Raw genomic sequence first — 20454 nt, 5'->3', positions numbered from 1 at the left:
AAAACTTTGATTAATAATTTTGATGTCACAAAACTAGTTATATTTATATTACTAACAAATCAGAACAAGATTTTTAGTTAAATAATGAGATTCAAAATACACAAGACTCTAGAAGCAAAAGGAGGTTCAGTGATATTCAAATTTGCATTATTTTTACAAACTTTTTATTTGAAAAATAAAATTAAAGTAGAAATACAATAAATCTTGACACATAATGATTCAAAGAAAAGATTGTTACTTCTTTAACACAATGTTCACTTGAAACACCAAAGCAAGAAAGTTTTGTATATAAGTTTTATTGTGCAAAGGAGGAATGTGATTTTTGAAAAAAATTCACTTACAATGAGTATTTGTATTGATGGGAAAAAATATTATTCCTATGTGAAAATGCAAAGCAATATTTACATTCAAGTTACACTTACAAACTCCAGGTTAAATGCTACCCAAACTTGTTCAGAGGAACCCATGTTATATTCTAAAGCACCGTTTATTATTCAATAAAAGTATAGAGTTTTCTTAGAAATTGACTTCCCTATCTCATTGAATGAAGTTTGTCTAAATTTAGGCAAAGTTAGACTGAACCTGCAATAAAGGAATTTCACTGTCTCTATTTTATATTTGAAATTCCAAATTTAGCATTTGTGGAATTAAAAAATAGCTTGGTATAATCAGTTACTAAACTACAAGACTGTTTTCTTATTTTACTGACAGAGAAGTAGTATGGAGACATACTGAAAAGACGTGGTGCTGATAAATTGTTTTTTTAAATGTGGTAATTATAGCCATATAACTAACTTCAAATTACAAGACTTTACATACACATAAACAAATAAGATTGTTAAAAGCACCTTCCTTGCTCCTTATGCAGTAGTTATCAAATTGTTGAACAAAATAAAACAAATGAAGAAACTCAAATCCATGTAGTTTCGGTTATCTTTCTTAATTTCCACTAGCTAAAGTTTTTCCTCACACATTTTAAATACATTTGTGAATTTAGTGCTTATTTCAAAATTATAGCTGAATAACGGTCCTAGTGTCCTGATTATGTTCCAGGTTTTAGCTGTTTTTTGTTTTGATTTTTTTTAACGATTTCTTCCAAATGAACACACTTTATTTAAAAATAGTATTTGGAGCTCTATATTTATTAAAAAATAGCTAATTTCACAAACAGTTGCCTCTTTTCTTCAACAGTTCTGTGCCATTTTTCTTCACAAATCCTAAAGTCAATTCTCTTATTGTCTAGACTGTGCAGGCAAAATTAAAGGGTTAGAGAATTCTTCTCCATCACACCTTTCTTGATTGTCTCATGTTAAGTTCTACTTTTTAAAATCCTAGAAGGAACAACTCTGAAGAAGTAGACAGACACCTTACAACAGGCACTGATTTTTTTCTTGGTCTTTCTCAGGTAGCAATTTCTCCTCCACTGCATGCAGGTTGGCAGCTGGCAACAGGCTGTTGAGGTGATATAATTTCTAATTCAGATTCACGTACAAAAATCACCGCATCGCCACTTACGTTTATTAGACATTGTGCCTGTAAGTGCAACAGAAACTGGTCAATCATAAACCAACAAATATAGATGAGTATTCTTCTGTTTTGCAAGATTTTGCAAAGTACGTTATATACATTATCTCATTTGAGCTTTATAACAATCCTCAGAGGAAGTTGCTACAAGTATTAATATTCTCATCTTATAAATGAGAAAACTGAGTTAGAGAGGTTTATATGAGTTGACCAATAAATATTGAACTTGGAAAGGACACAGGTCAACATGCTGGGCAAATGGTCATCTACCCTTGGCTTGAAGAAGTCTGTCAGTGAAGAAGAACCCAGTACCTCTTGACCATAGGATCATAAAATTAGAGGTGAAAGGGTCCTTGGAGGTCATTTAATCCATTCAAATTCATCTAATCCAATCCTCTCATTTTACTGATGATAAAAACTGAGGCCCAAAGCAGTTAATCAAATTGCCTAAAGGCACATAGGTGGCAAGTAGCAGAGATGGTATTTGAACCAAGGTCTTCTGGTTCCTAATCCAACTCTCCTTCACAACTGTACCGCACTGCTTCTCTATAACATGCTGCCTTTCAAGTCATTTCACATCTGGATAGCTCGAATCATTAGAAAATGTTTCCTTACATCAGGCCTAAATTTGCCTCTCTGCAACTTGTACACATAAGTTCCAATTTTGTCCTCTGGGGACAAACAGACCAAGTCTAATAGATATGACAGCCTTTTAAATACTTCAAGATGATAACACCCTAAGACTTTTCTCCTCCCAGATAAATATGTCCAGATTCTCACATGGCATTGATTTTGAGGTCCTTCTCCAACCTGCTTGGATCTTCAGCCTACAAAAGTCCTTCCTAAAGTACATCATGCAAAACTGAACAAACTACACCAACTGTGGACCAGGACAATCTACGAAGTGATAATCAGTTCCCTAGTCCTAGATGTTATGGCTTTCTTAATGCAACCTAAGATTAGCTTTCTGTTCTGCCATATCTCTGCTGCTGCATCATTCATTCATACAAAGCTTTCAATCCACTACAAATCTCAAGTTTTTTCAGATGACGTGTTTTCTAGCCATACCTCTATCATCTTGTAATTTTAATTTGAATTCAATTATAAGACATTATCTATACCAAATTTAATCTTACTAGATTTGACTTACCATACTAATTTGTCAGTTTTAGATCTTCTTTTCCATCATTTTAGCTATCCCAAATTCCATCATCTGAAAATTTGATAAGCATGCCATCTATATCTTTATCCAATTAACAGATAAAAATGTTAAAGACCACAGGACTGAAGACAAATCCCTGGGGCATTCCATTGAAGACAATCTTCCAACTTTACATCAAAGGTTAATGCTTAATGACCCCTTTTTAGGCCCTGACACTAAACAAGTTCTAAATATACCTATAACTAGTCTAGGTCACAGTTCTCCATTTTTCCCACCATTATAGCATGAGACAATATCAAATGTTTTGCTCTATTCTAGAGGAGCTATATCCATGGCATCTTCCTGATCTACCAATATAGAAAACCTATCAAAAAAGAAAATGAGGTTATTCTGGCATGGCCTTATTTTGATGGTACTTGTATGATTACTGACTTCTTTTCTAGATGTTTACCAAACTTCCTTTTTTTTTCCACCAAACTTCTTTAATACATTTCATACTTTTGCCAGGAGTTGAAGCTAAGCTGACTAGTATACACTACGCAAAGCCTTCTATTCACATTTTTTTTTTAAATCGGACACTTGCTCTTCTCCAATCCTGCAGTGCCTCTCTAATTCCCCATGATCTTTCAAGATCATAGGAAGTGGGAGAACAATTACACCTACCAGTTCTTTTAATACCTGAGGGTAGGGTTCACCTGGGCCTAGTGACCTGAACTTATCGACGGCAGCTAAGTGCTCTCTGACTATCTCCCTGCTTATCTTGACTTATTAAGTCATTTTTGCTGGCCTTTTCAGTCAAAACATTATTCTCCTTGTAGAAAAAAGAAAACAAGCAAAACAAGAATTCACTATCTCTCCCCTCTGTTATTTGTTACAATTAATTCATCCATACTGAGCATCTATTCTATGCCTTCTTTAATCCTCTTATTTTCCATAAGACAGCTTTAAAAAACAATTGCGCTGCCCTTATTTTTCCTTTCCAGGCTCAGCTTACATTACTGGTATACTTCTTATAAGACAACACCATGCTTTTGCATTCATTTTTTATTACCTACTTTGGCTTCCCCTTCCCATACCCATCTTTAAAAATCATTATGGTTACAAATTTTCCATGTATCCACATCGGTCTCTTTAGACAACTTTAGACAGCTCCTGGAGAAAACCGTTTTTCTTTCTGCCTTTACGTGTTCCCACAGCCATACAGCAATTGTTAGAGGGGAAAGGTCTGTCTCGACTCCAAAAATTTTTCCATGCTACCTCCCTTAAATCCCTAATTATCTTCAGGTAATTCAAAAGTGAGACTGGGGGACCAAGTCACCAAGTGTGTACTGCTTAGAGAAAATTTAACATAACTATTATGAAAATAACTCATATGAGAAAACGTCATCATCACAGTTAACATTTAGATTGTGCTTTAAAGTTTTTTAAAAGCATTTTATATACTTTATTGAGTTTCACAAAACTCCTGTGAGGTAAGTACTATAGATCTTATTTTCTTCCATTTTACAGCTGACAAAAATGAGGCTCAGAGAGGCTGTAACCTGCCCACTGTCATACAATTAGATACGATGATATTTGAACTCATGAGTCTCCTGACTCCAAATCGAGCACTCTATCCAATGTACTGTGTTGCATTTAAAGTTTAAATGAAAAAAAATCTGATTAATAGAAGTATTTTTAATAGGTAAGGGGTAAAATCCCTCACAGTGAATATTATTATAAATGAGGGTTCAGAACCACCTAGTACTAATGGAACAGTGGGAGGAATGCTTGGCTGGAGTCCAAGGTTCTTGTTCCAAGTCCCTGGCAATTTAATCCATGTGCACTCGACCTCTCTGAATCTCAGTTTCTTCATCTGTAAAATTATGAGGCAGTAACAGATTCTCTCTAAGATCCCTTAGAGTTCCGCAATCCAATGATCTGTTTTTATTTAACTGGTTACAATAAATTCTTTCCAAGGAATAAACTTTCTCTGGCTAACCCACATTTAATAATCACACTGTAATAACTTCCTGCTAGCATGTTAACGTTAGAGACTGCTAAGAGAAGAGAGACGATGATATGTTGTCTCTTTAAAATTCTCTTATTTTGTCATCAAGCAGCAAATTCTTTTTAATTCCTCTCACTCATCCAAACTTAAATAAACTAATCACTTGCCTTAAACAAGACAGTCACCAAAACAACATACAAAAAAATTCAGAAATTTGAAAAAGAATTAGGAGTGCCTGATACCCAGCCCCCACTTTCTCTTATGGGATTCAGGGCCCTTCTTTTATATTATACACAGCATAAATATTTGCTACATTATTAATTCCATATAGGCAGGCACTGTGGTATGGTAGAAGGAACACGCATTACACTGCCAAGATGAGAAAATAATAAAACAAGGTTAATGATGTGGGGGAAAAAAATCTCCTTTTAAAATGCATTTTAAGTCAGCATATTCCACTGCCTCATTGTAGTTTAGTGGTAACCTCGGATTCTCAAAAGCTATGTCAGCACATGAGATCTTGCAGGTCCTACTAAAATATAAACATATTGGCCTGGTAATGTCCAAGAATTAGCACAGCTAAATTTGGAAAGGTTCATCACCAGAAGAGCAGTCACCAGATGATGGTATTTTTTTCCACTAGAAATCATGAAACTGTCTACTAAAGCAGGGAAGGGCTGCAAACTGCTTTGACGTAAGGTATCTGCATAAACTAAAGCACAGATCATTTTTGCTATATGTTTTCTGATGATACACAACAGCTCTTCCTCAGAGTAATAACATTAATTTAAGGGGACGGTGGCTAAATTGGGAGAGATAATCACTCTGTTGCCCTTCTAACCTAAACAACACTATAACACCAATTCAACTGAGTATTGCCCGAGTGTTACACAAGAGATTTAGTAAACATTCAACTTTAGAAAATGGTCCTCCTTTCTATTTTGAAACCACTGGATACTAGAAACTGTCTTCATCTTTAACACTGCCAAAACCAACCAAAGAAGAAAAAATACTAAAATTTCCCAGCAAAAAGATGATTTTATATAAAGAAAATATAACATGATGGACAACAAAAATGTAGTTCTCAGAGAAGGTGAAGGAAAACTAAGTACTGAGCATAAACTTTATGTACATGTGTGTGTATAGTACATGCATGTGCAATTTAGTAATACAAACATTTCCTCTGAGTAGTGATTTGCTTGATATGGCAGTTAGCCATAGAGTCAGAACTATGTACTAAAACTTAGTTCTCCTTATTTCTAACCCAATAATTCAGATTTATCCTCTATGATGTTTTCTTTTGTACCTGATGTCACAATTCTGTTTTAAAGGGATTTTTAAAATGCTTTATTTTTTTCTCATTATCATAACTCAAAAGCCAACAAAAGGGCATTTGTGAGAGTTTAAAAGTGAAACAAACAACAAAAAACCTATAAAAGAAAATTATATTATTGAAGGGAAAAGAAAGAATGGCCAGAAGTTTTTTGCTCTTTCCTAATTAAAGCCTATCTTTTTCCCTTGAAGCTGTGTTCCTTTACCACAACGGCAGTCAGTGGTCGGAGACTACCTTTTCCCAAATGAGGTCAAATTTTGAATTCTGGAAGAGGTAACACTGGCATTCCTGTCTCAACTTTTAGTTGCCATAAGACAAAGCAAAAAGATGACTTTAGCAGTTCAACTTCCAAAGTAGTAAAAGGAAAGTTCCAGGTCCAAAGAAGTTACAAAGGGTACCTGAGTGAGGCCTGGCCACAATTAGTAACACATACAGTAAACCAAGAAAGTATTGTACAACAGAAAACACAGAGCTACAAACAGAATTATTTTTTATTAGCATCATATTTTTTCCTACCAAAAAGGTAGGCAAAATTTTATCACTGCCTCACCTGATTTTTGTTTGGATTTTCCATAAACACACATTGCTTCATTATATAGGAGACAACTGCATTCCCTCCTAATGCTGCAACATGAGCTCTCACCATTGCAAACACTTCAGCAATAAAAGCATGGAGAAAACCACTAACTCCTCCTTCCTAAAGGGGAAGAAAAAGATACGTGTATCATATATATGAAAATAAATATGAAATATGCTAAATGCATAACAACACAATTATCACAATGCTATGATAACTAAGTTTTCATTCATATTTTGAAATTCAAACACTTCAGCGACTTGGGCAAATAAGTAGTAAATCTCTTTGGGCTTACTTCCTAATATGTAAAATGAGAAGGTTGGACTAGGTGATCTTTAAGTGAGCTCTTCAACTTTCAAATCTTACTATCAATGATACCCCTAATGAAAGAAAGGTTTGAAGTCTCTTTTTTCAAGATTGGTTTGGTTCCAAGAAAGGGCTTTTAAATTAAAATAGGGAAGATATGAGGCAGATGCCAAGCAAATTTAATGGGAGATGGAGCACCTTAGTCAAGACTGGAACCCCAAACAAGGTGAAACTCTTCATTTCTAAGAAGAATGCAACAAAAGCCTGCTGTATGCAAGACATGTGAGCAGAAAGCTACAAATCAAAGAGCCCCTGTTTTCAAAGAGTTTACATCTTACTAGAAGGATATGGCACATACAGAAAGAGACTTCAAGGAAAATTGAAAATTGAAAATACAAGCCACTGAAGGAATTCAAGAAAGGCTTCACTGAGCAGGTGGTACCTCAGCAGAATGTTGAAGGTAAAGAGAGTCTGAGGGACAGGGATGAGGAGAAAGGGCATTCCAGGAATAGGACACAGTGTGTTTGATGACACAGAGGCAGGACATGGAGGCAGGTCTGCCCGGGACATCTGTCAAATCTACTCCACAGCATTTTTTGCATACCTTCCTTTCTTTCCACTCACAATGCCCAATACTCTGCTTAGCTATTGCCCAAACTATAGCTATAGCCTCCTCAATGTTCCTCTTCCTTATAGTCTCTCTCCTCTCTAATCCATCCTTCACATAGCTACCAAAACAATCTTCCTAAAGCACAGGTTTGACCACTGCACTCCCCATATCAAGACTCTTTGACAGGTTAAACTTAAACCTCCTCAGGCTGACATTTGAAGCCCTTCACAATCTGGCTCTGGCTTCCCTTCTGCTACTTCTTTCATCTTACTCCCCATCATGCACTCCTAGTTCTAGGCAAAATGAACTATTTGTTCCCTGAACTCAACATTCAGTCATTCCCCTTTACATACCTGTAATGCAGCGTCTCCTCACTCCTGCTTCTCAGAGACAAGGGATCATAGATCTAGAGCTCAAAGCGTCCACAGAAGTTATCTAGTTCAGCCACCTCATTTTACAGATAAAGACACTGACGCCCATGAGATCACAGAGCTGAGATTTGAACTCAGGCCCTGAGATTCCAAGTTCAGCACTCTTTCAACCATACTACCCTGTCTCTAAGACTGTAAGCAGCTTGTTTAGTAACACCTAACAGTCCTACATACACAGTTGTTTTTTCATAAATATTTATGGAACTTTTCATTACACTTACCCCTGTTGAATAAAACCACAAACAACTGAGTCCTACTTTTATATTTCCTTTGTTTCCTTCAAGGCTTGGCTCAAGTGGCCCCTCCTACAAGAAGCCTTCATTGATCCCTTACCTGTTACTGCTCTTCCCCTCAAATTGCCTTCTGTGTACCTATTTCTGTCATATCTTCGAGTAGTGTATAAGTTCCTACTTTTTTTCTTGTCCTTGTCTCTCCAGTGTTTGACTCAGTTGTTGTACTCAGTAGTTGGAGAATCTGAATGATTATGGACTTAATTAGGAAGCTGTGCCACCTTCCAAAGTTTGATGTAATCAGTATAACGTGATCCATCAGAAACAGTTGGAGAATTTTGCCAAAAGCAATCTAATGTGTTGGTAGTTACATGGACCTCCTTTGGCATAAACTTGGGTCTAGTTTAGTTGCTCTTTTCAGTGTTGCTTTATTACTTCCTTACACAATAGGAACTGTGATGTTAAAGCTCAAATATGGCACCAATGTCACAGATGGAGAAGAGTTTGTCAAAGAAATCCTTATAGATCCTGTCCATTTTTCATCCATTTTTGCCCTCCAATTCCATCTTTACATACCTTGGCTTTAAAGTGTCCATTCAATAAGCTTTCTGTAAACCAGTTTTCCTTTCAATGTTTCTAGTGGTTTGATGAGATACTAGTGATAACCTTCATCATCATTCTTCATAATACTTTAGAAATTAGTTTTTATTCTAAACCAGCATCATCTATGGGCTTCCATTTCTCTCAGCTTTGCAAACAACTCAAGTATTTGAGACTTAATGATAGTTCTGAACCTGTTTTGGTTCCCTTACCATTCTGATGTGCATCAGCTGAACTTCCTTAAGAAATAGTGCTAGACTACTGACTTCTGCTCTTTTTAGGGCACCAGGAGATTGCTTAAAGAGTTCAGCTGCTTCAATTGAATGCTATACATGATTCTTTTAATTTGATACTGATTTTGATCGAACGTATCTTGACCACTTACGAGTTGATGGTCTGACTGGACATAGACCACTGATTTAGAAGTTACTTCCAAATTACTGATCAATTACTTCTTGTTGAGTCATAAGGAATTTCATGTTGCTATTTGGTGCTCCCCATGTTCAGTAACTACCATTTTTAATACCATAGAAGCTTCTGTATAGTCTGAAAGCATCTGGCCCACTTTGTTTCTTAAATGTAAATAATATTTTCATATTTGTATTTTGTCATGCTTCTTTCATGTCATCTTTGAAGTAGCACAGTGGAAAGAGTACTGGCTCTGGCCTCAAAGGAGGTGGAGTGGAATCCCATCTCTCATACTATCTGTGAGAAGAAACAGCATAAGTAACTTCAATTTCTTCATCTATAAAACAAGGAGCTGGACTGCATGGCCTGTGAGGTCCACTCCAGTTCTAGGTTTGTGACATTTCTATGATAACTTAACTGGAACAAGCTTATTAAGCTCTGTGTATCATCTCTCTACCTCCATATCCTTTGAAACAGAGTTGCAAAGTCTTTTTTCCAAATGTTCACCACAGCAAAGGCAATATAAGATGACCTAGTGTTCCATGAAAAAATGGTCCATATCATTTCACTTTGGACACAATAAAACTTAACTCTTCCTCCTCTTTTATTTAGCTCTTCAAGGAAAGCTTGCGTGCCATCCTGCTATTTGGCTAAAAATTTTTGTCTCCTGATCTCATTTATTGTAAGAATGGCAAAACCGACATTATTCAGGTCTTCAAGTTGTATGTTCACCAGCTGGATACTGAACAAGATTCTCCCACTTAGGACTACCAACATCTAAGCAAATATTTATACAGTCTAACAACTGCAGTTCCTAGCAGCCTCTACCTTCTTTTGTACCACTTTGCTACTGTCAATGCTGAAGTAACCCTCATGGAATATCACATCCAATCAGTTGTTAAGCTTTATTGATCCAAAATCTCTTTTGCATCCATCCTTTCATCACCCCTCACACAGCCACTACTCTAGTTCAGGCCTTCCCTTCCTTATACCTTGACCATCCTCCTTGGGGTTCCTTGTTCAAGTCTGTTCATAGTCCTCCCCTGGTCAATAAACTAGTACATCTATGATAAAATACAAGATCCTCTGTTCAGCATTTAAAGTCTTTCACAACCTGATACAAACCTATCATTCTGACCAAGCAATAATGATTATTTCCCTTCACATATTCTTTGGCATAGCCAAATTGGCCTTCTTGCTGTTCTTAATACGCAACATTCCATCTTCTCTGGCTATACTACAGGCCTGAAATACACTCCTCTCCTCATATAATACATTAATTGGGTGGTGAGGAGAGTTTTTCAATCACCAAAATAAAGAGTACTTCCTTACACATAGCAGAACACAAAAAGTAGAGTCTATGAATCTCTATTTCATACCACTTACTTTTTTTTTTAAAGTATATAACAAATTTTACTTGTTACTTTCGAAACTGTCCTGTTTGTCTGTGTTTCCTTCCAAACATTCATCTATTCTCTTCTGTGCATTAAAAAGTGTTAGAGTGGTCCTCTTTGGGGGACTGAAGGGGGAAAGGGTACTAATACTCCTAATCTCCCTCTCATTATTCTCCTTCCCAATTGGGAAAAAAAAAAACCAAAACTTGCAGCAAATAAAGTTGAACAAAATGTATCCACATGGTGGCCATGTCCACAAATGTATGGCTCTGCACCTTGTGTCCATCACCTTTCTGTCAGGAGGTAGGTAATATTCTTAATCAGAGGTACTCTGGAGACATGGCTGGCCACTGCATTGATCAGAAACAACTCTTTCACAGTTGTTTTTCTTTACAATATCATTGTCTTTTTAAAAATCGTTCTCCCAGCTCTACTCACTTCATTCTATTAGTTCACACCACTAAAGATTCTTTGAAATCATATTTTGTCATTTCTTACAGCACAAGTAATGTTCTATTACATTCAAATACTACAATTTGTTCAACCACTCCCCGATAGTATAAGAGGGAACCTAAGGCACCTCCTTAGATTCTAAGAATGAGGAAGTTTATTGTGCTTAAGACTGTCCTCTCCCCAGCATTATTCATCCTCTTATTACTCCTTTCTGAGCCCCATTTGTTTCCTTGTTGAGTCTGATGAGGTTATACACTAAAGTGTGTATGTGTATACATATGTTAATCCCTTGTTTAAAATAAGATCAAGGTTCATCAGCTGTCCATTTCCCCTACCACTTCTTCTTTGTGTACACTTCTCGAACTTAATTATGAGAAACCATAGAGTTCCTTCCAATTGTTCATATAATTCTTAGATTTCTCTTGACTCGTGTTTGTATTTCAATGTTGCTACTCAGCTCTGGTCTCTCTATCAGAAACTCTTAAAAGTCCTTTATTTCATTAAAGATTCATTTTTTTTCCCTCCTGTAGGATTACACTCAGCTATGAAAGGTAAGTTATTCTTCATTATAAGTCTTTCTCTTTTGCTTTTTTGAACACTACAATACTGTATTCCAAAATCTCCTCTCATTTGGGATCCAGGCTATAGTTCCTTAGTATTTAAAATGCTTCTTTCCAGATGCTTGTACTCTTGCTTTAACTTGGGAGTTTTAGAGTTTGGCTAACATTTTGAGGACTTTTCCTTTAAGGGTTGCTTTCAGAAGGAATTAGTTGATTCTTTCTAACACTATGGTGTCCTCTGGTTCTAATATAGCTGGAAAGTTTTCATTTATTATTTCTTAGTGTCCAGGCTTTAAAAAAAAAAATCCTGGGAATCCAATGATCCTTAAATTATTTCTCCTTGACTTGTTTTCTAGGTCAGTTGACTTAGGTAACAGATATCTTACATGTTCTTTTTTTTTTCTTAAATCTTTTGTTGTTGGTCAGTCGTTTCAGTTGTATCAGACTCTTTGTGACCCCTTTTGAGTACTTCTTAGTAAAGACTCTGAAATGGTTTGCTGTTTCCTTTTGTAGCTCATTGTACAGATGAGGAAACTGATGCAAACAGGGCTAAGTGATTTGCCCAGGGTCACATAGCTAGTATGTATCTGAGGCTGGTTTTGAACTCAGGTCTTCCCGACTCCAGGCCTGGTACTCTATCCTCTGTGCCACCTAGCTGCCCCCAGATCTTATGCCTTTGTTCAACATTTCTTGCTGTCTCCTGCAGTTACTGATTTTTGTTTGGTCTAATCTAGCTTTCAAGGAGTTCATTTCTTGGATAAGGTTTTCCTTCTAAGCTACTTAATCACCTTCCAATTCTTTCCTCAAGAGCTTTTATCTCAATTTTATTTCTTCTGTATATTTGGGGGAAATCAACTTTTTCTTCTGAGTCTCTATTTGCTGTTGTTATAGAGTTCTCTCTTTTTAAGGGATTTTTAGATACAATAATTTATGATATTGCAAAATATTGTTTTTTTTCCTTTGATTTACTCATCTCTTTAGTTTGCAAATTGGGGCTTTGTGCCAAGGTCAGATTTCACCTTCTGCGCTGCTTTGGAGTAGGATGTTTGGCCCTGCTTGGTTCTGCCCTGGGAACTGACCTGCACCTCCTGGGAACAGGCCCCTTTGGATCATGTTCAGAGCAGAGGATCTTCAAATCTTTTTCTTGCATCCCAGGTCAGTCCGAGGGCCATCAGAGCCTCTGGGCTGCCTTCTGAGATATGGGGCACCATAATGGTCTCTGTGTTGCTGCCTGCTGCTATTAATTATGGCGGCTTCCAAGGTCCTTACAAGGTCTTTTGCTCTTGCTTCCTCTCACAGAGACTTGCAGGTTACATCTGTCCTGCCTGTATTCATACTAGTGCTTGCTTTGTTGAAGGAGACTCCTTTCTTACTGACCTCGGCTTCTGGCTACCTTTATTAATAAAGTTCTGGGGTGGAAAAAGTCATTTATTGTAATTTCTCATTGGATTTTCTTTTTTTCTCACTATTCAGTCTAGTGCAAATTTCAGGGTATTTTTGGAACTGGTATATTGGAGCTGGGTGATCTGCCTCTCATTCAGGCAGCCATATAGGCAAGAAATTAATAATTAACATCACAATGGAATATCCCAGTCCAGAACAGCAATTACAAGGAAGTCAGGATTCACAATGGGGCCTCTACATCTTCTGGTTGATGAAAACTATGATAATATCAGGGAATCTTGGAACCTAGGAATTAAAAATGTGACAAAAATAGCACATTGTTTCTCTATGTATCCCTTGCTTCATAGACATCTGATTTTCTACCTGTTAGTGGCACATTCCTTGGCTTAGCCTGATAATGGAAAGACCACTGGCTTGAGCAATATATCTGATAAAATCAGACTATTTAAGAGAGATAAAATGACAGTATGAAATAATAAGGTGTTTTTTTTTATTTTGCCATCAATATCCCTTCTTTTAAGTCACCTTTTTTTATAAGCAGTTGTATGGTACAGTTGATAGACCTCTAGACTTGGAGTCAGGAAGAGCTAAGTTCAAATATGGTCTTTGACATTTACTACCTATTTGACTGTTATGACTTAACCCATCTGCCTCAGTTCAATCATTGTAAAATGGGGATGATAATAATAGCAAGTACCTCACAGAGCTGTTGTGAAGATAAAATGAGATAATATTTGTAAAGTGCTTTGCAAACCTAAAAGGATATATAAAGACTTAAAAAAAAACCCTAAAAAACAAAACAACACCATTGAATTTTTATGATGCCAAGCTAAAGCTAGCTAAAAATATAAAAATTCAATCAGCTTAAAATTTTAAAAATCGTTTGATTAATTTTTTTCATGGAATTGACTGGATGCCTGACCAAATTAGCTTGTCAATTCTGTGCTATTGTTTTATATAATCTGAACCTGAATAATTTTCAGCCTGTAATACATACTGTATTAGAAGCAATCAGTAAAGTAAAATCAGTAAGTATGGCAGTCCAATTCTACTAGAAATTAAAAAGATTTTTTTAAATGATTAAAAAACTCTAAGAAATGTTTCCATGGAGTCAGGTGTCAAAGAATACCCCTGAAACTAGCCAATCACTTAGAATTCCTTCCTCACCCTTTGCTTTTAACTGCAGATTTTTCTTCCTCAGCAAATGAATTTCTAATTTTAAAAAGACAATGGAATAACAGGATTTTTACTTTCAGAAAATTACTTTATTAAAAAAGCTGAATAATTTGTCTTTTTTTAAAATTAATGGGTTGACTGAAAACAATTCCAATTCAATTATATCATGTAAATTTTGCTTCTAATTTACCTGTTTTTAGGTTCAAGAAGTTCTGACAGTTAAATAATTTGCATCATAAAGGAAGTACTTTTTTCTTCACTTAAATAAAATCCATCATTTGTCTAAATGAATGAATTCCTATTTTCTCAATGACATGATGAAAAAACTGATATCAATTTAAAATTGGTCCCCTATACAACAGCATAAGTTTTAGTTCAAGAGAACTACCATGAACCCAATTAATTTAATGATCTTGAAAAATGATAGATACATTTTTTTTTTCCTGCAGTGGAAGGAATGGGTATGACAATGGAATATCCACCACATTTAGCTTAGCATTGGAAACCTTAATGATTTCTTGTTAAGAGGATACAAAGTTTTGGAAGTAAAGAAAGCCAAATTCTAGAAAATGTCCAATGATTTTGCAGATATGCCTTCACTTAAATAAGATCTAGATAGTCACTAAAGTTAAATTGAAGAGTATTAAATTTTTCCCCCCTTTCACTAACAAACTGAAGGAAAAATATATCTATATACTCACTACCTCTACTTCCTCTCCTGTCACACCCTTCTCAACCTTTATAATCTGGCTTCCAATCTCATCATTCTACCTCTATCAACTTTTTATCAGTTGCCAAATCTTGTTGTTTCTATCTCCAAACTATATTATACAAGCCTTTCTCACTACTTACAGAAGCCACCATCTTAGTTCAAGTCATCATTTTGTCACCTGAACAATGGCAACAACCTCCGTGTCTCAAGACATTCCTCACTCCAATTTAATTGCTGAGGGGATCTGCAAAGATTTCACGTAGAAGATGGTACTTGAGCACAATCTTTGAGGAAGTAAGGGATTCTAAGAGACAAAGGTGGGGAGAAAGTGCATTCTAGACTTGGGAGGCATCCAGTGCAACATCATGGAAACAAGAGAAATATCACGTTTGATGAACAGAGAGGACAGTTTGGCTAGCTCTTAAAGGGGAATAACATATAACAAAATTGGGAAGGTAGGTTTGAAAGCCAAACAGTAGAGTTTATATTTTATCCTAGAGGTAAGAGAGAACATTGAGTTGAGCAGTAACATGTTCAAACCTGCGGTCAAGTAAGATCATTTTGGCAACTGTGTAGAAGTTAGTTTCCTCTCTCCCAAAATATTTATTTTTTTATACCTTCTGTATATATTTATATATGCAAATTTTGTCTCTTTCAATAGAATGTAAGCTTGAGGCTAGAGACTGTTTCACTTATGTCTTTGTATCCTCAGTGTCTAGCATAATGCTTAGCACATAATGAATGCCTATTGAGTGATACAAAAGGAATCATTTTAGATAGAAAATTACATTATTACATGTAAAATATGAACAAATTTACATTAAACATCTCATAAACTGCCTATTATATAAAGCACAGCATGTTATCATAGCAAAGCACCAAAACTTTTCATCAAACTTGGATGAATTTATGTAATTATCCTAAGTGATTAAGTCTAGGAATGTTTAACAACAAATTAAAACATACACGAAACTAAATAAATGAGAAAACTGCAATAATAATAATTATTACAAAGAGGATATGTCTACTGAGCAGCTATGCACTAAAAGCCCATAAAACAGAATTTATAACTGGAAGTGCTCGAAATATCATATCAATATACTACTTCACTCATAACACACAGATTTACATGGACAATATCATAGTAAGTCTTTGATGTAGCCAACCCCTCCTTGAAGTATAATTTGTAATTTTTTAAATAGTAGTTTGCTTAGCATAAATTACCAAATAACAACAATAATGTACATGGAGCTCACCTCACGTAAAGAAGTGGTTTCCCGTATAAAAAACATATTAATTATACCAAGATATTTTGTTATTTTTGCCCCAGGAATGAAAGAAAGGGGTGTCATCTTAACCACACCAACTGTGGAATTTGCACACGGAGCAGAACGTTGCCGGAAATGTCCTTCAGTCAATGGGCTTGCTTTCTCAACTGACACAGCTAAAATTCAGGAAACAAAAGAAAAGTCTTTAGATCAAATGATAGCTCTTAGATCAGTCTTCTGTATGGTTTCCAAGTAGTTGTGTAACAACATTCAGCTGTCTGTGAAGCTAAGCCATGTCATGAAAGAAAAGATATTATCATGCACTACATGCAACTGAAAATAAAGAGAGAGAAAATACAAGAGGAAAAGTTGCAATGAAATTCTTTGGGAAGGCAAATGACATTCCTGCAAAAGAAAATAGTGATGCAATGTAGCTACACACACAATGATCAGTTACAAAGTGAAGAAAAAGAAAAAGTGGCAGAGCTTTAACAATTATCTGCTGTAGAAACAAACTATTAAAAGAAGAGTGTGAAAGTTGTTACATTTACCAGTACAGTTTTTTTCCATCTTATCAGAAGTCTTCATCAGTGTCTGTAGATACTATTAATTGTAATGTTTTGTCTTTTTTTTTTTTAAATCAGACCTGGGACTAATGAACTCATGATTTAACATCATAAATGACATTGCCTGTCCTATAAGTGATTTTAACTGATTTTTCACAAAAACGTATCTAACTACACCAATATATATTTCGGGTATTAAAGGACATACATGTAATAAACCTGATTTTACCAGTAAAGGAAGAGTTAGCTGATTATTTTTCTGGAAGTCTTCTCATACCATGGTGACTGTCATTTATTAAACGGCACATTAAAGTCCTAGAGAGTAAATGTCTCTTCAAAAATTGAACAATTTATTTTCTTTTCCCTATTGTGTGTACCTATTTACGTACTTTTGTTAGCACTTTCATAAAGTTAAAAACTTAAAAAAAAAATCAATGGATCTTACATTTTAAATTATTAAGCCCTAAAAACCTTACATAATATTTGTTAAAATGGCTATTAGCGTCTGCAGCTTTCACACTCTGATGTACATTTGATTGGCAATGTTATTACTGGGTAGTAAAGTCCAGCCTTCACCACTAAGAAATCAGAGATATGCTTCTCAGAATATCATCATAATGTGGTAGAAACATCCGCCTACTTGTCTTAATTGATCCACGTCTTATGGTCTGAGCTTTCAGTTTAATGAGCTCTATCCAGCTGTTGCATCTGTCTGCAAAGGAACTGTAATCAACTGATGTCGCTGAAAACACAGACAGAAAACAAAAGAAAAAAAAACAAAGAAAAAATATGGATGACGTGTCTTGTTCGTCACAATAGTCCTTCTGATGAAGCAATTAACTGTATCTAAGAAAAAAGAATGATCCTTTTCCAAGTCAGTTAATTAAGACACTTTTTTTTTTAAAGTTGAGCTTTCAGACACTAGTTTTTCCAAAACTGATTTCAATTATTTAGCTGAGTTTTATGATGATGTCACAACTGTGCGTGACATTTTAGAGAAATCAGAGCTAGAGAAACATAGATTTAAAACTACATAAATAATATTCTTTCTTCAATTAACTTCTCATATTTCCTATTTTTATAATATTTTTAGTTAAGTTATTTTAGTCCTGAGTAAATTTAGGATTTTTGAGACAGGTGCTGAAATTTACCATTCCAAGATTTTCCTCTAATTTGAATCTAAAATCAAAATTAACTTCACCAGAATCAGAAGTAGAGGAAAAAAATAAGGAACAAAAGAAAACATCTCTTCCAAAGGACACACTGTATTATAAAAGTCAAGGCTTATTCTAGCTAACACTCTACTTCTACTTCTGGTTTTGCTACCTAACATTCTTTGACAATATCTAAGGAAGAAAATTTGTATCTCTTCACTTAAAAATTAAAAGGAATTCCTCTTAGCATTTCAAGAAAAAAAAATTAAGCAGCCAAAAGCCAAGATTTTATTGACTTTTTTGAAAAATGTATTGTAACAAAGTGACATTTTGGTGTCCATTTCAATGTTCAATGTGTTTCTCAGACTACTGTTATCATATTCACCATTAATCTAGGATTTCACATCTTTGATTACTATTGGCTTAATTAGACAAACTCACCTCTCTGTGCAGCTGGTATACCTGAATTAGAACTTGCACTCTCCAGGTGTTCTGATAAGACAATATGAACAATATTAGCTCAGATGCTTAATATACAATAGCTTTTTTTTTTTTTTTGGTGAGGCAACTGGGGTTAAGTGACTTGCCCAAAGTCACACAGCTAGTAAGTGTTATGTGTCTGAGGCCAGATTTGAACTCAGGTCCTCCTGACTCCAGGGCTGGTACTCTATTCACTGCACCATCGCAGCTTTTTTTCTGTTCATTATATAATACCTCTATTAAACAGAAGATTAGGAGATAAAAATGGGTGGTTTGTTTTTTTTTACCAAGGGAAATAATTAGTGTCTCCACAGAAAAACAGACTAGCTTATTATTTACATCTTATATTCCAACTGTGGATAAACTAGAGTCCTTTCCAATAAGGTCAAGGGTAAAGCAAAGATATCCATTGTCAACACTACTATGTGATATAGTGCTGGAATTGCTAGCAAAAGTTTCAGTACAAAACCAAACCAAATAAATATTTCATACGTAAATTTGAGAGACAGAATGGCAAAGTGGGTAGAGAAATAACCTTGAAGTCAGATTTAAGTCAGTGTGCCAAACAGCTGTCTAAGACTATAAGTTGCAGAGTCAGTGCCAATAGACACCAGTAGAAGGAGTTCCTCACTTGGAATTTCCTAGGAATTGAAATCAAATCTAAAGTCCTATAAAAAAATAAATTTGTAATGGGTTTTTTAGAGACATACAAATATGTCCCTAAAACACAAAACAAGTAATACTCACAGGAGATATCCCTATTTATAATGACACAGTCTAGAATAATAACAAAGAATATAACATCAACAAATGGAAAGAGGACTAAAAGAAAAAAAAAAAAAACCACAGGGAGAAAAGTAGAAAAAGAGGCCAGAGAGATATACTGAAATAGCAACAAGTAAAAAAAAATTTGGGGGGGGGAGGAGAAATATAGTTAAAAAATAGAAAATATATCTACTAAAGCCTAAAAAGCGAAAACTTAAGATCTCATTTTGTAAAACAGTTCAGAGCACTTATTTGACAGGTACTTTGAAGGGAAAAGAGAAGAAATTTTTTTTTTATAGTGGCACCTGGTATGTGAACTTGATTAGCAATTCCCAAACAGTTAATGCCAATCAACTAGCACAATCCTGATGTCCAACCTACTCAAAAGTGAGGTAGCAGCTACCATTATGCCTTTTTCCCTGACACCTGAGGGTATTTCCAGTAGGAAGGAGAGTGTGTGTGTGTGTGTGTGAGGGACTGTCTGATGTTGGCAGCTACCAGGTTGGGCGCTGTGGCAAGGGTAGGGTAAGATCTGGGTATTTTGGAAGTCGAGGCAGGGGCTGTGGTAGGCAGAGTCGTGGTGAACTGGGATGGGCTGGATACGGAGAAGCCCTGAGAAGCCCTGAGGCAATGGACGGTGCTTGTGAGATAAGCTGGGTACAAGGACGTAGCCGAGCTTGAGCTCCTGAGGCAAGGGGAGGTGCCACGTGGGAGTGGGACAGCAGAGGACTGAGTTCCCTTTGCCTAGTCCCCTCCCTATATGCAACGTCATCCCCAGACGCCTCTTGTGACCTTCCTGACTTCCTGGGTCCCTTTGTGCAGCACTGACCCCAGACCCCTCCTGAGTCTGACTTCCTAGGTCACGTACTCTTGTCTATGTGCCATTCCCAGATGCCTCCTTCCTATATCCGGTCCTAGCCTCCTACGTCACTCCCTCCCCCTTGGTGTGCTAAACTCAGACAGCCCCTTCCGGTATCTGACCCTACAATCATTGGCTAGTAAGCGGGCTGGGGAGGAGGGGCTAGGTAGGTACTTAGGAACAAGCGTGGTCAGATCACACGCGCGCTCTCCCCTGGCTCCTGCCCTGTTGCTCTGGCCTTGCTGCTTGGGCTTGCTATGATGGCTTGCTGTGTTGGCCTCTGAATAAAGCTCTGGTGTTGGCGCCTCCCGATGGCTCGTCTCTGTGTGGTGATCCGGCTGAGGACCGAAGACTCGGGTGTGAGTAAGACTCTGGTAGTGTGCTTCTTATAAGAGAAGTGGGTACCCGCGTACGGCTGGCAGAAGGTCGGCGTGCGGCCAGTATGTATGTGTGTGTGTGTGTGTGTGTGTGTGTGTGTGTGTGTGTGTGTGT

At 36.3% G+C, this 20454-nt stretch overlaps 1 protein-coding gene across 3 annotated transcripts in view; it reads right to left on the bottom strand.

The window, feature by feature from the left end:
• Nucleotides 1-243: 243 nt before the first annotated feature.
• Nucleotides 244-20454, bottom strand: part of C2CD5 (C2 calcium dependent domain containing 5) — a 128979-nt gene continuing 108768 nt past the window's right edge. For 2 of the 3 annotated variants that reach the window (XM_027838755.1, XM_027838753.1), the window contains exons 22-26: nt 18300-18350; nt 17345-17446; nt 16127-16314; nt 6560-6706; nt 244-1533 (exon numbers count right to left, since the gene is read on the bottom strand). In XM_027838755.1, coding sequence (XP_027694556.1) covers nt 1402-1533; nt 6560-6706; nt 16127-16314; nt 17345-17446; nt 18300-18350 — 620 coding nt within the window. In that variant the 3' untranslated portion in view covers nt 244-1401. The remainder of the gene's footprint in view (nt 1534-6559; nt 6707-16126; nt 16315-17344; nt 17447-18299; nt 18351-20454) is intronic. The other variant, XM_027838754.1, reaches the window with a different exon arrangement.

Source organism: Vombatus ursinus, unplaced genomic scaffold, assembly GCF_900497805.2.
Source record: "Vombatus ursinus unplaced genomic scaffold, bare-nosed wombat genome assembly UNPS02014830.1, whole genome shotgun sequence".
Taxonomy (NCBI): domain Eukaryota; kingdom Metazoa; phylum Chordata; class Mammalia; order Diprotodontia; family Vombatidae; genus Vombatus; species Vombatus ursinus.
Note: the sequence above shows the minus strand (reverse complement) of the source record. Positions and strands in the feature narration are given on the sequence as shown.